This window comes from Salmo trutta, chromosome 34 (assembly GCF_901001165.1).
Source record: "Salmo trutta chromosome 34, fSalTru1.1, whole genome shotgun sequence".
Lineage (NCBI taxonomy): Eukaryota > Metazoa > Chordata > Actinopteri > Salmoniformes > Salmonidae > Salmo > Salmo trutta.
The window spans coordinates 12,841,497-12,866,699 of NC_042990.1; the positions used below are offsets into that span (position 1 = coordinate 12,841,497).

The following is a 25,203-nucleotide window of genomic DNA, read 5'->3' on the forward strand; positions in this document are numbered from 1 at the left end:
GCCTGAGGCCAGGCTGCAACTTTGGAGGCACAATATAAACATCATGGTAATATATGGATAGGCTCCTAAAGTTTCACCCTGGTCGATGAATTCCTTGGTGTCGCGTGAATGTTTAATATTATTGACCGAGATACCCATCTCACCCAATCCATGCAAAAAAAAGTCTGAGGATACGACGGTGATGACGTTTGAGCGAAACGGGAGCAGCACGGGGCTGGTTCTGTATAAATAGCCAACAAAAGTTTCCAAGCAACAACAGAAGCAAGTGCAGTACCCATGAGAAGAAAGAGTGAGGACCTGAGCTGTGAAATAGAAAGGGAGAGAATAATACCAAAGACACGGATAGTTACCAAGAGAAATTAGCTGAAATTCGACTTGTTTCGCATTCTCTCAGTTCAAGCGCAAGATTTTGAGCACCATGGACAGCATCAGGGTCCGAGCACTCTTCTACCTGGGCATCTGTCTGTCTGTCTTTAGTGTTGTTTGCCAGGGGCAGATGTCAGATGACAACAGACTCTCTTCACAAGAGGAACAATTTCCACTGGGATATGTCACCAGAGATTTGGTAAGTCACTTTACTAATTTACTTGGTTTTGTCCTTTTTGAGGATTTTAGGATAAAGCAGTTTGTTTCGATTCAAACCAATCCAGAACTTGTTCAAGTTTGATCTATTTTTTTTTACCATCAACTGATGTGTGACTATTCTTTGATAGAGATGGAGGATAGTCTACTTTTACCTTACTTATTCAAATTAGCTATGTAGGCTATATGTTATCTACATCAGTGGTTCTCAACTGGTTTTGCCTAGGTACCCACATTGAACCAGGTTGTCTCAATCGTGGCCCAATATTTGCATAACGAAAAAGCATCAGCAAAATACAACCTGGAAAACTATTTTTTTTAATCTTATATTGATATTAAATGTAGCAATTATATGACAAGAGAACAACATTCCCACCTCTTTCATTGTCAATAATAACATTTGGCCCATATTCTTGATGAAGAATGTTAGTAATCTCGCTGGTTTGAGACCACAAAATCAACCAAAATAGTGCTGCTCTATATTGAAAATACTGTGATTGAACAATTCTCTTCAGAGATTACATTATTTAAAAGATTACGTTCATTATAATTTCTACACACTTGAATTGAAGTTGTTTAACTTCAGACTGTAGTATTTTTTCATAAAATAAAAAATGTAAATGTTTTTTTACTCAGACACCAATGACCCATTCAAAACTTCACTCGACCCAAATGTGGGTCATGACCCACCAGTTGAGAATCGCAGATCAACATGATACATTTGTGCCCATTCTTTCCCAATGTAAAGTAGCCGATTCTATCGTCCCAACTTCAAGCTAATGTCAAAAAATTGATGACATGCAATATTTATTTGGTCTGATAATGAAGATGGTTCTAATAATCTTTATTGGGGACATTTTTCAGGCTGATGCGCTCGAGAGGCTTCTGGAAGGCGTACAGCAAGACAACAGGATAGGTCTATCGGTGGAGAAAAAAGCAAGTCTCATTCCACGGGTAAGTAAATTAAGTCAAGAACCTTCGTTCTTTCACATCTACCTCATATCTCTCATTTCCAAAACGCAACAGGTTGTACCAGAGCCATTTGTTTGGAGAGCCAGCATAGCCCATGGTGCTGTGAGAAGTTGTCTGTTACATTGAAGATGCTTTGATTTGGGAACAGAAATGTGCAAGTAGGACCTAACAAATTTAGGTCATCTCTTTCTTCTTTCATATATACAGTGTGATGTTGGAGAGCGGTGCGCTATGAAGCACGGGCCGCGCATTGGAAGGCTTTGTGACTGTCTGCGAGGCACCGCGTGCAACACATTTTTCCTGCGTTGTTACTGACCCCGGTCACATACCTATACCCTCAGACGCACAACATTTCCGAGACCCAGGCTTGTGATACTCCCATGCACGTATGCCATTACCAATGTAAATGTCAGTCTGCATGTATGACTTTGTCTTGAGTTTCTTTGTCTTCTCGAAGTATAAATAAATGTATTTATTTGTTTATTAAAACGTCTTCATAAAGCTCCATGCGTCCTCTTGCATTGTATAGTACTAGCCTTTTGATGACCCATTTAAAAAAAGTGAACTTACTATTTTCCTATTGCATTTGTAGCCCTACAGCTACATTTAAATCAGTTTAGGTTAAACTCCAAATGGGTTGCTTATAATGACATTGAAAATCGAAAAATTGGATTAAGTTTCATCCATCAGAAATGCTGTCTAAAATGCTGTTTTTATTAGGCCTACAATTTTGAACACATTTTAGTTAATGGATAAAAGACCAAGGTGATAACTGCACGTTTGGAAGTAATTTTACATTGATGCAATTGTTGCTAGGCCTTAATCTTGCCGAGAGATGCAGTCACTGCTGTCTTTGCTCCATAATGACTAGGCCTATGACTAATTGTGCTACAATTGTGCTACCACTAATTGTGCTACCAATTTGTAGATTGTTGAAAGTTTCCAAGCGCACAGTGGTCTCCACATTGGGAAATTGAAAAAATATGAAACTACCCAGACTCTGCCTAGAGCTGGCCGTCTGACCAAATTGAGCAACAGGGAAAGAAGGACCTTGGTCAGGGAGGTGGCAAAGAACCCAAAGAACTCAGACAGAATTACAGAGTTCCTGGGCTGAGACTGCAGAACCTGCCAGAAGGACATCCGTCTCTACAGTACTTCACCAATCTGGGCTTCATGGTAGAGTGGCCAGATAGAAGCCACACCTGAGAAAAAGACACGACAGCACTTCTGGAGTTTGCAAAAAGATGTGAAAGACTCAAGAGCATGAAGCAAAAGATTCTGGGGTCTGATGATACAAAAATGTAACTCTTTGGCCTGAATGCAAATCTCTGTCTGGAGAAAACCAGGCACAGCTCATCACCTGTCTAACACCATCCCTACGTAAAGCATGGTGGTGGCAGCAGCATCATACTAGGTGGATGCTTTTGAGCAGCAAGGTCTGGGAGACTGGTAAGGATAGAGGGAACAATGAATGGAGCCAAATAAAAGCAAATCCTTGATGAGAACCTGCTTCAGAGTTGAACATCTGCAGAAAGACTTGAAGATTGTTGTTCACTGCCACTCCCAATCTAAACGGAGGGTCTTATTTTGGTGACATGAGGATTGATGCTTGACTGCCGTTTGACAAATAAAAATATTCTAGCGCATTTGTCCATAATAATCTCATCATGTAGTAGGCTATATCTGCAAGCTGTTGGCTTGAGTGCATGTGCCAAGACCAGGGTGGGCACATATACTATATAACGCAAAATGTATTGTGCCAAAACCAACAGTAGAGTTTAAAATGTGATGGAAACCCATTTAAAATGTGGGAATTTAATGTAAAAGTTATTTTTATGTCCACTACCTCATCATGCTTTTATCCGCAACAAGTAAATTAGATGGAAACACACGGTGGGAAAATGCGCATATTGTTTTTATGCAGATTATTTTGACTATTGGAATGAAAACGTCACCAACTGGATGGAAACCTAGCTAGTAAGGTTGTTACCCAGAAATGATTGGATAGTGATAAAAACGATACACTAATTATTACACACGGTGATTCCATGCAAATCATTATGACTTGTTAAGCAATTTTTACTGCTGAATTTATTTAGGCTTGCCAAAACAAAAGGGTTGATTACTTATTGACTCAAAGCCATTTCAGATTTCATTCATTTGTAAACATTTCGAAAAACATAATTCCACTTTCACATTATGGGGGTATTGTGTGTAGGCCAGTGAATCTAAATGTAACATGTGGAAAATGTCAAGGGGTGGGAATACTTTAAGGCACTGTAGATTAACAAAAATGAAATTGTGTGATTAGCTAATAGGCAATGTTTGTCCTGTCTTGTGGATATAAACCATGTTTGGTTCATTTGAGCTAAACGCCAACGCCTACAGCCTGTGTCAACTTGTCAAAGTGTCATTGCACCTGATGTGATCATTAAATCCGTTAAGAAACAGGAAAGATTACTGTGCATCGAGGACAGTGTTTTCGGCAGGGTGCTATAGTGTCAGTAATCGACGTCGAGACAAAATATTGTTTGGGGACAAAGGAGTCGAACGACTCACCATTTGACCGGAAATCCGCTCAGCACCTTTGAGTTCTCGCGCGTTGTGAATCGCGTGACGTGTACAGATCAGCTGCGCAACTGTCTGACCATTACGGAAATTACACTGACGAATTTCACCGTATCATTTCTGCTGTGTTGTGCACTGTCTGTCTGTTGGAGTAGAGGCTAGATTACCAGACGTCCCGTCGTTGGAAACGCGTGACTCACGCGAGCGTAAATTAGGTTAGGTATCCTGGCTATGATTCAAACAGCATAGTCATTTGATAAGGCTAAGAGACTAATTTAATGCTACGAACAAATTGTCTAATATAATTGTTTAATGGTAAGAGGAGTATGATGATTTGTATTATGGTCTCGGCCCCAATGTAGCTGTCATTTTCACTCTTCGATTCTACTTCCAAGATAGGGGACAACTTCAGAGGGAATGGTCTTCCTTAGTTTTGAGAAATACGTTCAACCGTCTTCCTGGAGTATGTCAACGTCTAACGTTACCCAGAAAGCGAATCACAATTATTGTACATTATGGTCTGTAACTAACCACAGGTTTAGACCTATTTTATATGCTTCATAGAGCGGCTTTTTTGTTGAGCTGTTTTGTATTTTTTTTAAATTATTAATTAATATGCAGTTGGACAACTTGTTTTTAGTAGCCTAACCCTGTCCCCTTTCCTAATTTTGGTATTTTATAAACTAAGGGCCCAATCAAAACCTTTAACCAGGTTTCTGGGATATCCCAGTTAGGCCTACCAGCTTTGAGTAGGGCCCCAAGTTTCTCTAGTTGCCTTCAGTTTGATTCTGTGGTACTAGAGCAACATCTAGCGGTTACTTGGAAACCCACACCTTGTTTGCGAGAGATTGCACTACCCAAACAAAATCAACTTTGTCATTTACTTTTCTCTTTTAGTGCAATTCCAACGTGGACAAGTACTGTTCTGTCAAAGATGGAGCTCAACATGGCCACATTTGCTGCTGTCCAAGAGCATCAAAAGAGTCTGTGGAGCTCATTCTAGATTGCCCATGTCAGTTGTGCTGTTTTGTCTCCCTCAAACTGTATTGAAAACAAAACTGCACATTTTCAAGTGAAAAATACAATGAATGCTTTCCTGGTACATTAAAGTGTATTGATACAAATACTGTGGTCCAAGTTGACTCTGGGAAGCATCTTTTTCATATTCAACTTGTGTTGTCTATTATATCCCTGAAAAGTGGACTTAATTACAACAAAAACCCAGATTTTTCTCCCCCATTTATTTTGTAATCTGTCAGCTGCTGAGGTTTGAAAAACATCTTACACCTTTCCTAAAAATACATTATTTACAGTTGAAATGTAAACATATGATAAAATCATTAGTTTGAAACAAATCTGTAAAATCTTGGCAATCACTAAGCTCAGAGACCAACATTAAAAGGAGTAAAAAAAATAAAAAATTGAGTCACAGTGCAAATCCAACAGTTTTTAAATGAATGTGTGTTGTGTATATTGGAAACTCTATAGCCTATCAAAAACACTACTAGGAAATGTTAGTGTTTGCATTTAGAACCATGTCTGGAATGGAATCTCCAAACACACAAGATTTCACAACATAGTGATCCTAGACTTTCGGCAGAACATCAATACAGAACTTTGGAAATATGAAACCCACGAAGGTGAAAACAGCATTGCAGCATGAAACTCATACTCCAGTACACGGTAACACTATGCAAACCCATCCCATATTAAAAAAAAAAGTAACCTTTATTTAACTAGGCAAGTTAGTTAAGAACAAATTCTTATTTATGCCCCAATAAGACCAATTCTAGATCCATTCGAGTCACAGACCTAGTTATTAGTCCATGTTTCCAAGTGAGACAGGGCATTTGACACTATATTATATTCTTGGTTCTCTCAGAGAACAGAAACGTGCCAGAAACTTGTTTGGTATTTGTCAGACAATTCTGTACACAGGAAAATAATAATAATTCAAACGTAATTAAAGAACCATGTATGTAGCTTGAACGAATCCATCAATTGTCTGCTACTTAGAATGCAGCCAGTTCCCAACGTTCATCAACTTCAGACTTTGTCTAGATCAAAGTACCGCAAGTTCACTGCTCAGAAGAGCCATTCCCTTTAGGGATATTAATTCCATTGACAAAACGCCAGACACTGTTCATCATTTGTGCTTTGGCGGGTTATAATTAGGGCTGGAGTTTCATTGTCAATCTTGATTTCATTTTCATTTCTTCAACAACAAAACGTAGAAACCGTTTTCCAGTAAGCCTGGCCCATTGTCGGATATACCGTTCTCCAGACCTCCATGCTGTTGAAATTTGGTGGCTCTGTTCATTCTTAAGAGTTTGAAATGAGCTGAGCGACTATGTTGAGGTCTATTAGTCTCTTCACTCTGGTGTACTGTGCTAGATGGACTCGATCTGCCTGCGGACTTTCTCGGAGGCAAGCCGGTCCAGCGAACGTTGCCTAGCGACCACTACGAGGGCGAACAGTACGGTAAGGCCCAACATGGCTCCCTCAAACTTCCAGAAAAGGTGTTCCTCCATCAGGGTAGAGCGGCAGCTATGCGCAGGAGGGAAACAAGCGTCTTTATTATGGAAATATTAGCTTGACTGAATAGTATTTCTGATATGTAAAAATCATACAAACTTAAATCTTCATTCAAACTTAAAAATCAGTCTGTGTAGTAGTCTAAACATTTGAGTTTGTCTCCTGTAATCTATGATGAAAAAGTGCTTCAAGTGCTTCACTTTTTATTATTAGTCAACTGTTTACACAGGTTAATTACATCCAATTCACACAAGATCTGGATCCAACCTGTCAAATCAAGAGATCGTTGCTGTGATGCCGAGCGATCACAAAGAAATGTCAATAGCAGCTGTAGGGACTCACCTCTTGTACTCGTCTTTATTAGACTTGGTGCAGTTGATCCTCTCCACATATCCCGTCTGAGTACATGCTGCCCATGACTTCTAGAGTGAGGACAGGATGGTTAAGGGTGCCTAGTCTACCAACTGTCAAATGATGCATCAACAAACAAAACAATGTTTTAATTACAGTAATGTGTTGGTGGAAGGTGCAAGACAATTTAATGGGTTTACACCGAATTTACAAGTCCAACAGAAAAGTTGGAGAGAGGGTTCTATTTTGGCTGGGAAGCGTCCTAAACCAGATTACAATACTTGACAGTGTTCTCTTTCACTGAGCCATCTTAAAACCTGTCCACTTTAAAATCAGATAAGAGTATCTAAGTATCTCTATAGCTTACAGTTAAAAGGCCTTGTTGCAGCTTGAAGTCCACTGTCATAAGCCACCATTTGGACTGTGAGGTGGCATAAACCATGACTACATTAATGGCATACATTCACATCTCCCAAAAATAAACTCTCTCTTAAGCAGAGAACTATTGGCGGACGAAAGGAAAAGTCAGCAGAAGTGTGGGGAGGGAGATGGACAAAGAGAGAGATCTCACCGACTGGAAAGCGTTGCACCGGAAGCATTCCACCGCAACCACAAACTCCTCCATCTGCCAACAGGGGGTGGTCACCGGCCTGGCCACTAGAAGACAGGCAAAACAAAAAGCCTTGAATCAGTATCCGAAAAGGGCTGGGAATAGTTGACAGAAATTGTGCTTAATGAGACGAACAGAGGCACACTTTTTAAAAAATCCTGACAGGAGTCAAACAAACTGGAGCTTCTACTGGAACATTGATATATGTTGCAAATAGTAGATGCACATATCAGCCCCACGCACAAACATTTGCTTCTCCGTGAAACGTGTTGCTAACTTGCTATACTAACAATGTATGAGCACTCATTTGTGTTTGCAGCACCACATCAATCCTGGACTCAAGTTCTCCAACTCATTCTTAAATACAGATACAAGTATAGTACCTGTGGTCTTCTCCTCACTCAGCAGAGCTGCACCAAACACTCTGAAAGAGACAGTAATGAGAGTTAAGCTCTGAAGCAATGCAGAGCATAAAGCATTATCAGCAAGAAGTACAACACCAGTACACTCACCTGAGAGACACCAAACCCCAGAAGAGTGCATGCAGAGCCAGGACTCTGGGCCTCAAGCACAACATGGGGATTCTGCAATCGTTCTCCATCCTCCCCATGCAGGTGTGTGAGATGTGCGCCACAATTACAACCAAGGCTGGAAGCTTGTCATAGTGGAATTATCCTCTATGGTCCAAAATGGCTGAAACCTGTCACACAATCAAATGACCACTAAGAGACAAACAATGGGCAAGGGCGATGCTCATGTTCAACAACTCAACACCCCTTTATCCCATTTATAATTAGCAACCACTTAGACACGGTTTGAAAGAGGTCAAAGAAGCTTATCTAGTTGCCACTGTTAATCTCATTACATGTCCAATTGAAGCATGCTGGTTCAAGTTCAACTGTGTCTAGAGCTGGACCCCATACCTCTGTCTTCCAGTCATTTAAAACGACCCCCCATCAGATACAGCGTAAGTCGACACCTAACGTTACTTCTGTGGGGAAGGTCTGCTAAACAGCTGTAACCGACTTCATGATGAATACATTAGCCAGGTGTGGTTTATCCAGCAATTTCTCTCTTAACTCACCAGTGGATGAGACAATGCAGTAAATATTTCAATAGTCAACTGGACTTCAACCTTGATCTCATCTTTCCAATAGCGATATTAGGCAGCTCCTTAACGTTGTGAGCAAAGCAGATAACGCGGGTCGCTTTTAGGGAGTGCAGTTGTGGCCAACCAACGTTAGCTGGCTAACTAACAGCTGGAAACAGTTACAACGCTAGCTAAGATAAGTTACTTAGCTATTATCAGTTATATAGTGAGAAGATGGCATACTAGCATACTCACCAAAAGCCCTTCTTATACAAATGCTGAAAGAATTGAACATAAAAACCACGCCAGGCCAATGTATGCATCACGAAGCTAAGATAAATTACTTAGCTAGCTAGGTAACGTTAGTGAGCTGGGTTCTCTTTTTTTGACAACGTGAAAGTAATAATTATATAATAGCTAGCTAGTAGCACTATCATAACTTCGTTTAGGCAATAACTAACCAACAAGTTAGCTACATGACATCCCAAACAAGATGATTAGCAGCTGGCTATTTTGTTCCAAGTAGTCTGGCTAGGTTTACTACTATAAGTTAGCTAGTAACAGTTAACGTTATATAGTGAGAAGATGGCTAGCCAGCATACTCACCAAAAGCCCTTCTTATACACATGCTGAAAGAATTGAACGTAAAAATGTATCGTTAGATTACGATATTATTAGTTGAAAAACAAACCTTAACAGATGTCGAACAAATTGTTGGTGGGATTAGGTTGCTTTTTCTTTCAGTTCCCGAGTAGCCGTCTAGTGGAGAAGAGCACAGCCATTTTGAGTCATGTTGTAAACGCTGATGAATACGTACGTCATCAAATGCGTTGCACCCGGTCCCAGTACCGACAGCGCCCCCTGGCACTAGTCTTGAAAGCAGGCCTTTAATAACCTGTGTCTATGTCTGCTGTTAGTGAAAGAACTGGAAAACAATTTATATGACAAATGATGTTGGATAACTGAAATGACAAGGGGCCGGTCGGCCCAGATGATGACCAACTACTCTATTACACTTTCATTTTATTTTTATTTTTTTTAATTTTCACCTTTATTTAACCAGGTAGGCAAGTTGAGAACAAGTTCTCATTTACAATTGCGACCTGGCCAAGATAAAGCAAAGCAGTTCGACAACATACAACAACACAGAGTTACACATGGAGTAAACAACATACAGTCAATAATACAGTAGGAAAAAAAATAAAAAAATAAATAAAAAAAATAAATAATAATAAGACTATATACAATGTGAGCAAATGATGTGAGATAAGGGAGGTAAAGGCAAAAAAATGCCATTCAAAGGTATCTTTTGGGCATACATTGGCCTTATGCATAATATTGCTCTGTAGTATCTAACTTGATATTTGATCATGTCAGATCAAATGTAGGCCTACTTCATTTCCAGTTGACCGTAGCCAATGCATGGCCCCAATACCTGCCCTTATGAAAAAAAAAGATTGCTGTCGGGGTGCAGTATAACTGCAGTACACTGTAGTATAACTGTATTTAGAGTGCAGTGTAACTGCAGTATGCTTCAAATACTGCTTCCAAAAGAACAGTTTTTTTACTGCAGTAATTTTGCAGTGTGTCTGCAGTTACAGTGCAGCATAACTGCTGTTCAACTGCAGTTATTCTGAAATTACTGCGTCCAAAATACCACAGTTGACAGCAGTTACTGCACTTTTAACTGCAGTTTCAAAACTGCCATCTTTTTTTTGTAAGGGTGATACATAAGTGGGTACAGCAGATTATTGGAGATACAGGTACACTGTGTCTCCAATACTGTTATTACATTATATATACTGGTAGACCATGGCTGTGTCTATTCATAAACAATGGTAGATACACAGTTCTATAATACATGGTGTTTGCAACGCCAGGGTTGTGGGTTCGATTCCCACGGGGGGCCATGTATGAAATGTATGCATTCACTACTGTAAGTCGCTCTGGATAAGAGCGTCTGCTAAATGACTAAAATGTAAATGTAAATGTAATTATACCAGGTTGGTTGTGGCCAATGATTTGGAAATAAACTCTCAAAAGAGAGGACTAAGTGATAAAAAAAGGACAATTGTTCTATAGTGAGGTGATATATACATCTATAATAAATTAGACATAGTTAACCTGTAAGAAACTATAAACAGGCTATAAACAATTACACTATAAACAATGTAATTACAACGTCGTCACAATGTAATGGGACACAACACTTAAAACCACATATCCCATATCCACAAAGTTGTTTTTGTCTGTGATGAAAAAACTAAGCCTGGGTCTTGTAGTTTAATTTTGTGGTTTACACGCCTCCCGCTTCTATTAAAGAACAACATATCCCACAAAGCGTTTCGAAATGACGTGCATAAAGTCGTCCGTCTCGGCTTGCAACTTGTTCTCTAGGGGCTTGTGTCCAGTTAATTGTACACTAATTGTGATCCATTATGTTTATGGCAGGTACAGGCAACGGGGGCTGCGGGGTAGGCCAGGGGCCAGGCTCTAGTTCTGGGTCCTGCAATCCGCGAAAGTTTAGCGAGAAGATAGCACTCCTCACCCAGCGGCAAGCTGAGGACACCGCAGCCTTTCAGGAGGTTATGATGGACATCACTTCCACCAGGGTGAGTCAAGAGGACAGGCCTACGCGCTTCGTGTTGATAAAACTAGAGTAACCACAAAGCTGTCAAAAACAAATCAAACGTCAGTGATGTTGACCACCAGACAAAAAGAGGACTTTGTTTTCACTTTTCAGAGGCGCAATAAATTCCAGGCCATATCAAGCAGCGCGCTCAATTTTGCAATATAGAGACTATCACCGCAAATAGGCTATACCCTGGTTGACAAATCTCAGTTTAATCCAAGGTGTCGATATAATTTAGCTTCAAAACACTCTAACTGTAACCTTTAAACATAATATATGCTTTATATATACTTATACCACATTTATTGCATGCTTATAACACCTGTTGATTTGTCATACAGCTGCATGGAGTGCAGGCTGCCCACAACCTCCAAGGCTAGAATTACAAATTGCACTCTTGGGATAGCCTGCATAGTAGATTTGAACAATGTAAATATGTTAAGATTTATGGGCTATGTCCTCACGTTGCTATTCATGTGGGTGTCAATTAGGCTAGGAGTGTGCTGATTTGTTATTGTGTCAATATTAAATATAATTACTATTCTATTTCTATGGGAGTGTCATTGTCCCAGTACACAGTTGGAGTGCTACAACCTCACAGTTCAGTGAGCGTATTAAGTAGTGGATAATATGATACTTTATGTTTTCGTTTCGGAATCTAATTGCCTTCTGTGCATTTGACTCCAGCATTTTGCCGGGGGTGTAATAAATATATGTTTGAAACATGGTAGATGTATGTGTAAAGTGCGCAAGTTTGCGTTTCCCTATTCTGCGTTATAGAGCGCACTGTCCATGTTATAGCTGGGCTACATTGCACCTCAATCTTCAATGTTGTGAACACAATACAGAATCCTATTGAATAAGCCTCTGGTGTTGCAACCTGGTCTCAGAGCTTTTTGTATTATTCTGTATGTAAATCCGGGACACTCCATTTAGTATGATATGTTACGTTTCGTACGAGAATGTATTAATTTGTGGATGACCATCACCTATTTCGTATGATATGATACAATTTACAATTCGTATTATATGTTACGAATTTGCAAAACCTACAATATGTTATGAATTTGCAAAACCTACAATATGTTACGAATTTGGAAAACGTATATGTTATGAATTCAGGCTAGGTGGCTAACGTTAGCTAGCTGGCTAACATTAGCTAGGCTAGGGGTTAAGGTTAGTGTTAGCTAAAAGGGTTAAGGTTAGCGTCAGGGGAAGGGTTAGCTAACATGCTAAGTAGTTGCAAAGTAGCTAAAAAGAACAATGGTAAAAAGGTATACACAAACGCGCTTCAGCACAGCTTAAACAAAAAAAGGGGGGATCAGGTGCTTGACTGAAGGCCTTGAAAATGCAAAAAACATTCCTTACCCTAGGAGAGAATAAAGAAAAAGAGCACTCTGTTGCTGCATAAACCTGATCGATTTATTGACGGGACAAACAAAAAATAGGCCTATGTTTCGGCATGAATTGCCTTCATCAGAGTGGCCGATGAAGGCGATTCATGCCAAAACGTAAGCCTATTGTTTGTTTGTCCCGTCAAAAAAATTATCAGATTTACACAGCAACTGAATGCTCCTTTTTCTTTATTCTTTTGGATAGTCACCAGTTGAAGTATCCTGGGATAAGGAAAGTTTTTGGATAAAAATAAGTAAGTAGCTGAAAAGTTGCTAATTAGCTCAAATGCTAAAGTTGTCCGTGATGAGATTAAAACACGTAAGCTTTGGGTTGCTAGATATTCAGGTTCCACCCTACTTTTGTTTTTTCCTTAAGTAACCATCTGTCTTATGTAACCATACCAAACGTAACATATCATACAAATTTGAGTGTCCTGGATTTACATTTACTATGTTACGTTTAGTCAATGAGACCAGGCTGGGTGTCAGGGGAAATGAGGTGCAGCCCCCTGCTCTGGCTTGAAAGGGAGGAGCCTAGACTTCATGGCACTTGTTTTAAGGTAGCTCTTTGACCTCTTGCATAGCCTACACTTTACATATCATTAATACTCGAATTCGTCATGTTACATAACCACCATGCAACACTATCCTTAAAGTAGCAATAGGAGATGGTAGTCAGCTATACTTATCGTTTATTACACATTGGCTTTTGAAGTATGCCAGGGTATTTCTCCTGCAGTATCTGATTTCCATGTTCATGCCAAGGGTTGGCAGTCAGGGGGTATTCTTTCCAAGATTGAGCCAACAGTAACCTTGACTCACTCTTACAGTGTCACTATATACGGAATATACTTTGTCTCAGTTTTACAATTACCAGTAATTCCATTATACAAGTGAGACTGTTATAACAATGACTGTAAATGCCATTAGCTTTTTCTGGTAATTAACCAAATTAAACTAGTTGTTGTCTTTATTCACTCCTCCTTTATCCCCCCCCCCCCCCCCCACACTCTTTCAGATTCAGGTCCAGAGAGCGCGGCAGGCCAGAAGCCTTGGCACTTATTACGGAGGCTCCCTTCCCAATGTCAACCAGATTGGGAGAAGCACTTCAGATGTACAGGTGAGAGTTATTACTAACATATGACTTTTAACTACATGACTTACTATTTATAACAATTTGTCTATTTCTTAGCCTATTTACATACATGTAGGCTATAGCAATGGTTATATGATGTACAGTTGATGTCAGGAAGTTTACATACACCTTAGCCAAATACATTTAAACTCAGTTTCACAATTTCTGACAGTTAATCCTAGTAAAAATTCCCTGTCTTAGGTCAGTTAGGATCACCACTTTATTTTAAGAATGTGAAATGTCAGAATAATAGTAGAGAGAATGATTTATTTCAGCTTTTATTTCTTCCATCACATTCCCAGTGGGTCAGAAGTTTACATACACCCAATTAGTATTTGGCAGCCTTTAAATTGTTTAACTTGGGTCAAATGTTTCGGGTAGCCTTCCACAAGTTTCCCACAATAAGTTCGGTGAATTTTGTCCCATTCCTCCTGACAGAGCTGGTGTAACTGAGTCAGGTTTGTAGGCCTCCTTGCTCACTCACGCTTTTTCAGTTCTGCCCACACATTTTCTATAGGATTGAGGTCAGGGCTTTGTGATGGCCACTCCATTACCTTGACTTTGTTGTCCTTAAGCCATTTTGCCACAACTTTGGAAGTATGCTTGGGGTCATTGTCCATTTGGAAGACCCATTTGCGACCACGCTTTAACTTCCTGACTGATGTCTTGAGATGTTGCTTCAATATATCCACATCATTTTCCTTCCTCATGATGCCATCTATTTTGTGAAGTGCACCAGCCCCTCCTGCAGCAAAGCACCCCCACAACATGATGCTGCCACCCCCGTGCTTCACGGTTGGGATGGTGTTCTTCTTCTGCTTGCAAGCCTCCCCCTTTTTCCTCCAAACATAATGATGTTCATTATGGCCAAACAGTTCTATTTTTGTTTCATCAGACCATAGGACATTTCTCCAAAAAGTACCATCTTTGTCCCCATGTGCAGTTGCAAACCGTAGTCTGGCTTTTTTATGGCGGTTTTGGAGCAGTGGCTTCGTCCTTGCTGAGCGACCTTTCAGGTTGTGTCGATATAGGACTCGTTTTACTGTGGATATAGATAGATACTTTTGTACCTGTTTCCACCAGCATCTTCACAGGGTCCTTTGCTGTTGTTCTGGGATTGATTTTCACTTTTCCCACAAAAGTATATTCATCTCTAGGAGACAGAACGCGTCTCCTTCCTGAGCGGTATGACGGCTGGTCCCGTGGTGTTTATACTTGTCAAGCAAAGAGGCACTGAGTTTGAAGGTAGGCCTTGAAATACATCCACAGGTACACCTCCAATTGACACAAATGATGTCAATTAGCCTATCAGAAGCTTCTAAAGCCATGACATCATTTTCTGGAATTTTCCAAGCTGTTTAAAGGCACAGTCAACTTAGTGTATGTAAACTTCTGACCCACTGGAATTGTGATACAGTGAATTATAAGTGAAATAATCTGTCTGTAAACAATTGTTTGACAAATTGCTTGTGTCATGCACAAAGTAGATGTCCTAACCGACTTGCCACAACTATAGTTTCTTAACAAGATATTTGTGGAGTGGTTGAAAAACAAGTTTTAATGACTCCAACCTAAGTGTATGTAAACTTCCGACTTCAACTGTAGGCTACTGAAAGTCAAATGAACCCTTGATCTGTCTGACTCTGTTAGGGTCAGCTCTCCTGTAATCCAGACAATGGCTACCCCATAAGACTTCACCCAATGGCAGAGCGGGCACAAGGAGAGGGGCGGCTCAGTTTCCCAGTCAGGCCAAACAGGAAACATGTATCCTTTATGTTCAGTCAAAGGGCAGGCAGTGACGGGTCACTTAAAGTGACAAAGTGAAGTGAGGCCACTGCTAGTGTAACAATGTCTGTATTGCTTAGTTGATCCCATAGAACAGTGGTCACCAACCGGTCAAGCCAGTCCTAGTCAATCACCAAACATTTCAGTAAAAAAAACAACGATAAAGCCTTACGTTTCTATTTTTGTATTTGTTTCGTGCTGTTGACGGTAGGTGCACTTGATTCAGCAGCCCTAGCGCCGGGAAGGCAAAGTGTTCCCATTTTGAACCATTTCATATCTATGAAGGTAGAACTCCGCCTACCCGGCAGGCCCAGCCTGCATAGTAGATGGCAAATCAAGTGCACCTATAGGCCAATCAGATAGCTCAGATCACTGTGTCCCAACAGTTTCCTCGCGCCATAGACTGTTAAAAGAAGCCTCAAACGCACAGCAAAGTTGATAATGTGAAATTTCAAAACCCTGACTAGAGAGAGACTCAATGAATATAGCAAATAACTGCTGTTTTTATGAGTAAGTTTATGTTTAAGTTGTTATTCAGCACTGTAAACACTTTGCTCAAAAGTTTAATAAGCCATAAAATGCGCATTTCGATAAACTTGCGTTATTATTTGCGGCTTGTGTCTTTTTTAATATCGAGGAATATTTCACTTTCTCTGGTCATAGGACTAACAACATGAATTGGTTCACGAGGCAGAAGTAATGCAGTTCGACTTAAGTTTCGCCATCAGCTGGAGGACTGTGTCCCTTTTCTCAGCGGAGGGAGAGAGAAGGGACGGTGAGTCCCCTATTTGACCTAGATAATTTGTATGTGTTCATTGATATGTAGGCTACGTGTGCCTTTTTAAAAATGTACGTAGCTGCTGCTTTTGCAACAGCTAATGGGGGTTCTATTAAAAGACCAAATACTAATACCTCCCCTCAGACTGACCATCAGATGCAAGCCATCAGTCCAGTAAAAAGTAATACAATACGTGATATATTACCAGTGTGATCATATACCTTATATACCATTTAAAAAATATATAACTTTAAAATGGTCTGAGAAGAACAACATTGGCAGGGCAATTCAAGCGTCACCAATATGCAGTGATAAGGTATTGGGCCTATAGCCTACTGCACAAACCTCATTGCTACATAACTGTTTTCAATGGGTTAATGTTGTATAGGCTTATGTTTTTTAAGTCATGTGGTCATGTGACCACTAACATAGGACTAGCTGCGATTCAAAGTTTGCTAAAGCACAAACAGAAGCTTTTAGGGCAAGGTTTTCTAATGGTCAATGCTAACGTTAGCCATTTGCTACTCTAGTAAAGTAAGCACACAGAAATGATGGTCGTGCTCCATGCACTCCAGATATCTGTCACGTCCTGACCCTTGTAAGAGGTCATTTTCCATAGTAGAGTGGTCATGGCGTGACAGGGGGGTGTTTTGGGTGTGTTTTTGGGTTTCTGTTTCATTGGGGGGTTTCTAGATTTCTATTTCTGTGTTTTCCTTTTCTATGCGTTGGCCAGGTATGGTTTCCAATCAGAGACAGCTGTCTATTGTTGTCTCTGATTGGAAGCCATACTTAGGTAGCCTGTTTTCCATGTGTGGGTTGTTTAATTTTTGAGTAGTGTTTGTTGCCTGCTCTGCGTTACGGTTGTGTTGTTATTTCTAGTGTTTAGTTATAGCATTCAGTTTCAAGGTAAATAAAGATGTGGAACTACGAACACGCTGCGTTTTGGTCCAATCCTTCAGAGAGCCGTGACAATATCTGAAGTGCATGGAGGACGACAGTGCTCGACTTGGACTAAAATAGGTGCCTGTACTCATTTTGGGTGCCAGCACTGTTTACATACTGTTAACCATGAGATTCTCATCACAAAATCAAGTTACATTTTTCCCCCGATGCTTTGAGATGGTGAAATCATACCTTGAAGGCAGAACCCAGTGTGTCAGAGTGAGCAATGAGCTGTCACCCACTCTTAGCTATGATGTGGGCGTGCCCCAAGGGTCAATACTGGGGCCCCTCCTGTTCAGGCTGTACATTAATGATCTGCCTTCTGTCTGTACTGAAGTTCAAATGTATGCAGATGATACAGTGATATATGTGCATGTAAAGAGCAAACAACAAGCTGCACAAGAACTCACTACTGTAGTGGTCCAGGTTACAAAGTGGCTCAGTGACTCGTGTTTGCATCTCAATGTGAAAAAAACTGTCTGCATGTTCTTCACAAAGAGGGCAACAGATGCTACTGAGCCAGATGGCTATGTGTCAGCGGAGAAGCTCCAGGTGGTATCTGATTTTAAGTACCTTGGCATCATACTTGATTCCAACCTCTCTTTTAAAAAGCAGGTGAAAAAGGTAATTCAAATAACCAAATTCAACCTAGCTAATTTCCGATTTATACGAAATTGTTTGACTACAGAGGTAGCAAAACTGTACTTCAAATCTATGATACTCCCCCACTTAACATACTGCTTGACTAGTTGGGCCCAAGCTTGCTGTACAACATTAAAACCCATTCAGTCTGTCTACAAAGAGGCTCTCAAAGTGCTTGATAGGAAGCCCAATGGCCATCATCACTGTTACATCCTCAGAAAGCATGAGCTCCTGAGTTGGAAAAACTTGTGCAATACACCGACGCATGTCTTGTATTCAAGATCCTAAATGGCCCTCCCTCCACTTAGTACTTTTATTAAACAGAAAACCCAAACATATGGCAGCAGATCCACAAGGTCTGCCATGGGAGGTGACTGTATAGTTCCCTTAAGAAAAAGCACCTTTAGTAAATCCGCTTTCTTTGTGAGAGCTTCCCATGTCTGGAACACACTGCCATCAGACGCATGTAACTGCACCACCACACTTTCACAAAAAACATGAAGACATGGCTAAAGTTCAATCAGACTTGTGAACATAATCCCTAGCTGTGTATTTGCCGCTTTCCATGTTGTCTGTTGTCTGTAGCTTGTGAGGTGTGGAAACACTGTTGCTTTTATGGATTTTGTCTTGTTGCTTTTTGTTCTATGTTGCTCTGTCTGTATGCTACATCTTGCTTGTCCTATGTTGCTCTGTCTGTATGCTACATCTTGCTTGTCCTATGTTGCTCTGCGTGTGCTCACTGTTCTATGATTGTGTGTATTGTAATTGTTTTTAATAACCTGCCCAGGGACTGCGGTTGAAAATTAGCCGGCTGGCTAAAACCGGCACTTTTACTGAAACGTTGATTAATGTGCACTGTCCCTGTAAAAATAAAATTAACTCAAATAAATAAATAAACTCAAACATTTAGGTGCAGGAGCTCCACAATACTTTTGAGCTAATATTCTAGAAGAGGAACAGGAGCTCAAACAGTAGGAAATTGGTGGTGCCAGTACTCAGCTCTGGTGAGCTCCTGCCCAAGTCAAGCACTGGAGGACGACCATAAAAGTGGATGTAACGCAATAGTTATATATTGCAATAAATATATTGCAATAAAGGGGTGAACTATTGCCTTAAATCCACAGTAGCCTACTTCCTGCCTATTGCAAGATGACCAAACATCTATTGTGTGTAAAAGCGGGCTGGGGTCAAATGCCACACTACTGTTCTTCAGCTGTCCCCTTTTTGGTTCCATGTAGAACTCTCTGTGAAAATGGTTCCACCTGGAACCAAAAGGGTTCTAGCTAGAACCAAAAAGGGTTATTCAAAGGGTTCTCCTATGAGGACAGCCGAAGAACCCTTTTAGGTTCTAGATAGCACCTTTTTGTCTAAGAGGTTAAATGTTGATCCACTTAAGAAACAGATAAGGGGATTAATCATGTACACCGCACAGTGCAGGTAATGCCCTGTCAATGTTCCGTACCGTTGTTTGCCAACAGTAGGTCTATGCCTAGGTTTTTCTAAGGGCACTGTGTGTAGCCTTAACACTCCGTCACAGACTGACAACTCTCCCTACCGCTCAGTTCATCTGTCTCCACCACCCGAACCCAGCTGGAGAAGGTAATGGATCCAAACTGATATGTTTAGTTCACTTTGTAATTAATATCTTAATACATATTTTGACTCTGATTCTGTCACACGAAAAGGAACTGGTCTAGCAGCTCTCCAGTGGACAAAAGCCACCAGATGCACCATCCCATCACAGCACTTAATAGGTGAGCAATGTATCCATGGTGTTTCTCTGTTGTTCTTCTAAACTCTTGCTTTCCCCTCTAAGATGTGTGCTCTCCTCCCCAGAACTAACTCGGACTCGGCCCTGCACACCAGTGTGAGGAACACCCACACGGGGGACCATTTGAGCCCAAACCAGCAGGCTTTAACCTCACAGAACAGACATGGTGGTAAGTCCACAAAGCCTCCAGTTGTATTGAAATAGTCATAGTATTGTGTTCGGTGTTCCTGCGTTAGTCCTTAGTTAATTATGGCGAATGCCTCTTGAAAGGGAGTTTTATTTTCTATGCCATGCGTTAATCCATTTGATGGTTTCCTCTTTGTCGACTCAGTTTTTCCATATCCAGTGCCTCCGATTGAGGAGAATGTCCTAGAAGAGGGAAAACCATTAAGAAATACCAAGAAGGTATTATTCTCTTATTTCCTGCCAACGTAACCATCCACAATGCTTCATATTTCCTATGTGAATAGGTGCAGTATTGCTCTATTGAGTCTAGCAAATGCATGACTATTTTTCTCATTGATGTAGCTGATGTATCCTTGCTAATTGTTTCTCATCCTAGTGTCCTGCACTTCCCACTGGAATCAAATCACGTAAATTCCCTGGTGTAAAGTAAGTTCTGCTTTTCCAAATGAATGTTGTCAAAAAGAAAGTCAACCCCTGGGCCCTAACTGAACCTCCCTTTCTCCTACCTTTCCCTCTTGTGGTTTCTCCAGCATCCTGTCCTCTCCAGATCAGCAGTTCAGTGCTCTCAACGTCCCTTCCGCTCTCAATGTGAGTGGCTCCTTGCCCGACCTCTCCAGCCTGCACCTTCCCTCCCCACAGCCTGTAGGTGTGGACCCAGACAAACCCACTGCCTGCAGCACTGGCCACCTACCTGGAACTCCCTCTCACCTTGGTGCGAGGGACGATGAATTTCCTTTGCCAGGTGTGTTTGTCTGTGTGCTAAGTTCTTACTGTATGTCAGTGCCAGTTTAGGTATGTTCATATTGTGATGATGGTGTCCATTTATTCTGTATTCTCAGGTTTGTCGTTGTCTCTCCAAGGTTCATACAGTAATCCATTGCTCCAGTCCTCCCACAGCATCCCCAATATCCAATCCTCTCTCAGCAGCCACTCCCTTTCCAGCTCTCTAAGCTCCACCTCCTTGAACTTCTCACTCAGCAACACTTCCCTGCAGTCATCCCCTAGCAACCAATCCCTCCAGTCCTTCCTCAGCAGCTCTTCCCTAAGTGGCTTATCCCTGCAATCCACAACTAGCCACTGTAGCTACAGCAGTGGGATTGGTGGATCTCGCTCTTGCTCCTCCTCTTCGCTATCCTGCTCCCCACGTCCAACTAGCCAGACGCAGGTGCCTCCGTCAAGGAGGCGGACTCCCCTCAGCCCACTGGTCGTTCCCACTGGTGGAGAGTCTCGCTGGCTCCAATCTAAACAGTTTTCACCGGTTGGGTCTCCAAAGTTATCTTCTATAACTCAGGTATCTCAAGCAAACTGGAATTTAAGTGACATCATTGTTTTTCATTAATACGATTATTTCATATAATTCCATATTAAGACAGTTTGATGTATTGCTCTTATTTACATTCCAAGGGAGTTCTCCTGAACACCAACCAATTACCACAGGAGTCAAGGCCACCAGGATATCGTCACTGCCAACCTCAACACGAGGGTGCTCCAGCAGCTCAGCAGCCCATGCATAGAGGTCTGCCACAGCGACAGCATTCTCTGACAGAGGGGCAGCAGCAACCCAGGCAGGAACCGCAGAAAACGCCGCCACACCACGAGAAATCCAGGGATCTACAACAACAAGGTGTACATCAGCAGCAGCAACAACAACACCCACAGCAACAGCTCCCACAGACACACAATCTCCAACGAGTGGAATACCACCATCAACAACAGTACCAACACCCAAATCAACTATATCAATGCCAGACCCAGCATGTCCAGACAGAAGGTCAGGACCTGGACACAAAACAGCAACGTCAAAGTGGGTCAAACCAGTGTGAGAACTTACAGCAACAACACTTACATCAATTACAAAAGGAACAGCATCAACGACAACAAGAGCACCAGCAACAACAGAAACAAGTGTACCAAAACCTCCCACAGCAACAGCAAGAGAAGCAAAGGCAACAATACCAGCTGCACCAGCAACACCCACACCAGCAGAACCCACATCAGCAACAGTATCAACAACAAGCGTACCAAAGACAACCTCAGCAACACCGAGCACTTCGACAAGATGAGGTGCTACAGCAGCAACAGCAGCTCCAGCAGTTTCAACCATACCAACAGCAGCAGCGGCAAAATGGCAGCCAGCAGCAACATCAGTGGCATCTCCAGTGTGCATACCCGCCATCTCAGAGCCTCAACTTGAACGGACAGAACATGTCAAACCCACAAAAAGTACCTACAATGCAGATGACTCGTAAGCATCAGACCCAAGCCCAGGGAAGGAGCTGGGCACATCAAAAGGTGCAAGGTCAGAAGGACCAGATTCAGTCGACCAAAATCTCCTCACAGATGAACTCCTTCATGGACAACAGTCCGGACCTCTACAATGTGAGAATAACCCCATCTGTTTTCACTAGTTTGAGTTTGTTTATTTTGGCTTTGTGTCAGTGTACATTTTGCACTTTTTGTTTTGTCTGTGATGTAGGCTATGTTTAGGATCAGTAAGAGGCCATTTGAGGTCTATCAGTAAGGTATGGTAATGTAGGGCTGCACAATATGGGCAAAAAATCGAATTGCGAAATTTCATTTTGATTAAAAAAATTGGATCAGATTTTGCGGTTTGATGTGCAATATAGATCAAAAAACTTTGGTGAACTGTTGGAATAGAATGTAGAAGCAAAGTGGAAAGCAGCATCATTCTTCTTTGGAACAGTTGACTTTTGACCTAACAGAACCGCAGGCAAACTTACAGATGTAGGATCTTAATTTGATAACCCTGTTGCAGGAGAACGTACCTGTAGAACTTGTATTGTATTTGAGGTTTAAAAAGGCATTTGAAGTTTGTGATTTCCACTTTGAAATTTCATTCTTGATTTTCCCTTACCATAAATGTATCAACCCCTACAAACATGTCCATTAATTATAATCCACATAATAATTCAAATGTCCTGTTGCTGCAGGATTATTTTCCTACTGTAGCAAACTGGTTCAAATTAAGATGCTACATCTGTATAGGGAATCCTGTGTAGTGAATCTAACTGGGGAACTGTGCTGCTAGAGTGACAGGGGGCGGGCTTGTTGTGTGTGTGGGAAACAGCCGCAAGATAGAAAAAAACGAGTGAACTATCAAAATGGATGTTACACACGGCTGAGATGCGTTTCAAAATATTGCATGCGATATGGATCTCTTGCGATATGGGTATTGCACATGTCAATATTAAAATGTCAATGTGCAGCCCTATTAATGGTTCACTCACCCCCCTTCTGCTTTCTTAGGACTCTTCCATACTGGATCATTTCCAGAATGAGTCCTACATGGGCCTACACCTCACACCCAGCCAGACTCAGGCGCTCTCCCAGCAGGTAACCTAAGACCTAAAACTGTAAATAATCTAACAGTATTGAAAGGACAACTCTATTTTACCTGTTGATTCATTCAGTGTCCATAGTTTTAATCTAACGGTCTCTAATCTTTGTTGGTTGTCCACAGCTGGGACAACTCAGTAAGGAGCCTCTCTGGGGAGATTCTGGGCCTCAATCTGTGGTTGGGAAAGATGGAGGGGTTTACTGTGGGAACCAGGTACCGCAGATGTCCGTCCACTGCCAGAACCAAAGCAGTGTGGACTGTCATAACATCCTTATGACAGGTAGGACCCACTCCTTCCCCCCTCTTGTACTTTTTAATTGCTTGCTGCAGTTAGTTAACTTTTGGGGGAACTGTTACCTTATTTTCAATTTACACAGTGTGTTTCATCAAGAAGGTTACAAGTCCATTTCCTGAAAGGTTGGACCTGGCAATTGAATCATAAACATGGTTAAAAAAAAAATTGGCACCGTGATTTTAACCTTTATAGAGCTTATCTTGTCTATTTTAAAACTTTGGCCGGGATTCAATCCAATTGCGGGTTATAGGCATTGCGGCTTTTAAAGCCAATTTCCGATTAAGCCGACATATGCAGCGTTTACCGTGAAGGGGAACTCCGCGTACGGGAGCATTACCTTTAAAAGCCACAATGCCTATAACCCGCATTCGGATTGAATCCCGGTCATAATCCTTCTCTCTTATCCGCTTTATCTTTGTTTCTCACTTAATAGACAAAACAGCTTTTGAGGATTTCTCTGGAGTACTGCCCATGCTGGGATTTGATGCAGACCCCTTTGCCCTGGATAACCCCCTTCAGATTGATCCCCTAGACCTGGAGGAGCTTAACAAGCTGGCAGATGGCAACATGGTCGAGGACTCTGTGAAAGGTCACTGCTCTAACCTACTTAGGTGACCTGGGGAATTGGATGCATCCAGGAACACTATTTTCAACTAAGATTGCTGTCTTGTTATCCTCTAATGGCAGCAATGATAAACTACAGCCAACTATGCGTTTCAGGTTCTCTCACTGCTGGACATAATTTGATTGGACATGGTATTTCTTACAGCATCCTCATGTGATTGGACAGGTCCATGTCATGGGATTTGAAAAGCACGTGACTGGACATTGACTGCCTCACATGACTGGTTAGCTGACTGCACTTTTTCTTAGTTGTAATTTAATGCTTGCCTGCAATGGAAAAATGCAGCCAAGAGCTGGCATCCTCTGCATCTTAGTGTTAATGTAGTTCAATAATAAGAACAGATGTGTAGTTTGTGTAAAGAAAATATATATTTTTGTAATACAATTATTTACATTCTAACAGCCTGCCTTTTCCCATCTCTTGTAGAGATGGGAGAAGAAAAAAAATCATCTAAAACGATATTGTGTATATAAAATGTGGCCAAGAAACCAGTTATATTTAGAGGTCCTTGTTGCTTTTTTAAACATCTTGACATTTCTGTAATGACATTGTGTACCAGACATTGTTTTACAAAGAAAATAAATGAGCAGTAAATAACTTTCCTGCCCATTTCTTCTTCAAAAAAAAAATACAATTGTATGGATTGAGACAATACATTACCATTCAGTTAAAGGGAAAGTTTCCTCAAAATAAAAATTAACCTGACCTGTGTATTAGATTGCATAATAATATTTCAGGTACTCGTGTTTTCGCATTACATTTCGCATTTAGCTCTAAAATTAAGGTAACATATTGTTGCCTAATAGAAACACAGGTAAATACTCCACAAGGCAATTTACTCTCCTATGTGATTACCACCTGATTATGAAGCATGTTTTAAATTCAGTCCAAAGGAGAGGTTTGACAAAAGTTTTTGGGCAACAATCAACACTGGGCGTCAAAGTAACATTAA

The 25,203-nt window shown here is 41.1% G+C and overlaps 3 protein-coding genes across 4 annotated transcripts; 2 read left to right on the plus strand and 1 right to left on the minus strand.

The window, feature by feature from the left end:
• The first annotated feature begins 222 nt into the window (after positions 1-222).
• Positions 223-2,055, plus strand: LOC115173201 (cocaine- and amphetamine-regulated transcript protein-like). Its single transcript, XM_029731122.1, has 3 exons — positions 223-565; positions 1,447-1,536; positions 1,762-2,055. The coding sequence occupies exons 1-3, from the start codon at positions 419-421 to the stop codon at positions 1,867-1,869; spliced, it is 345 nt and encodes a 114-aa protein (XP_029586982.1). The 5' UTR covers positions 223-418; the 3' UTR covers positions 1,870-2,055.
• A 3,291-nt stretch (positions 2,056-5,346) lies between these two features.
• LOC115173614 (protein JTB) lies at positions 5,347-9,521 on the minus strand. 2 transcript variants are annotated; one of them, XM_029731883.1, is made up of 6 exons: positions 9,400-9,521; positions 8,131-8,318; positions 8,002-8,042; positions 7,580-7,665; positions 7,000-7,076; positions 5,347-6,669 (listed from the first exon to the last, which is right to left on the minus strand). In XM_029731883.1, exons 2-6 carry the CDS (start codon positions 8,226-8,228, stop codon positions 6,513-6,515), a joined length of 459 nt encoding a protein of 152 aa, XP_029587743.1. In that variant the 5' UTR covers positions 8,229-8,318; positions 9,400-9,521; the 3' UTR covers positions 5,347-6,512. The 2 variants fall into 2 exon arrangements, with proteins under 2 accessions (XP_029587743.1, XP_029587742.1); XM_029731882.1 differs by having other exon boundaries at positions 7,000-7,079; positions 9,400-9,520.
• Positions 9,522-11,027: 1,506 nt separating this feature from the next.
• LOC115173615 (CREB-regulated transcription coactivator 2) lies at positions 11,028-24,845 on the plus strand. The gene is made up of 14 exons (XM_029731884.1): positions 11,028-11,320; positions 13,753-13,854; positions 15,520-15,633; positions 19,554-19,615; positions 19,702-19,770; positions 19,853-19,956; positions 20,119-20,192; positions 20,350-20,399; positions 20,504-20,715; positions 20,813-21,264; positions 21,378-22,352; positions 23,241-23,327; positions 23,455-23,611; positions 24,060-24,845. The coding sequence occupies exons 1-14, from the start codon at positions 11,147-11,149 to the stop codon at positions 24,239-24,241; spliced, it is 2,814 nt and encodes a 937-aa protein (XP_029587744.1). The 5' UTR covers positions 11,028-11,146; the 3' UTR covers positions 24,242-24,845.
• The last annotated feature ends 358 nt before the right edge of the window (positions 24,846-25,203 follow it).

Coding starts and splice junctions, on each gene's coding strand:
- LOC115173201 (XM_029731122.1), top strand. CDS start 419: ATGGACAGCATCAGGGTCCGAGCACTCTTCTACCTGGGCATCTGTCTG. Junction 566..1,446: donor GATATGTCACCAGAGATTTG/GTAAGTCACTTT, acceptor GACATTTTTCAG/GCTGATGCGCTCGAGAGGCT. Junction 1,537..1,761: donor AAGCAAGTCTCATTCCACGG/GTAAGTAAATTA, acceptor TCATATATACAG/TGTGATGTTGGAGAGCGGTG.
- LOC115173614 (XM_029731882.1), bottom strand. CDS start 8,228: ATGGGGAGGATGGAGAACGATTGCAGAATCCCCATGTTGTGCTTGAGG. Junction 8,043..8,130: donor TGGGGTTTGGTGTCTCTCAG/GTGAGTGTACTG, acceptor TGTCTCTTTCAG/AGTGTTTGGTGCAGCTCTGC. Junction 7,666..8,001: donor GAGTGAGGAGAAGACCACAG/GTACTATACTTG, acceptor CCTGTCTTCTAG/TGGCCAGGCCGGTGACCACC.
- LOC115173615 (XM_029731884.1), top strand. CDS start 11,147: ATGTTTATGGCAGGTACAGGCAACGGGGGCTGCGGGGTAGGCCAGGGG. Junction 15,634..19,553: donor TCAGGCCAAACAGGAAACAT/GTATCCTTTATG, acceptor ACTCCGTCACAG/ACTGACAACTCTCCCTACCG. Junction 19,957..20,118: donor CTCACAGAACAGACATGGTG/GTAAGTCCACAA, acceptor TTGTCGACTCAG/TTTTTCCATATCCAGTGCCT.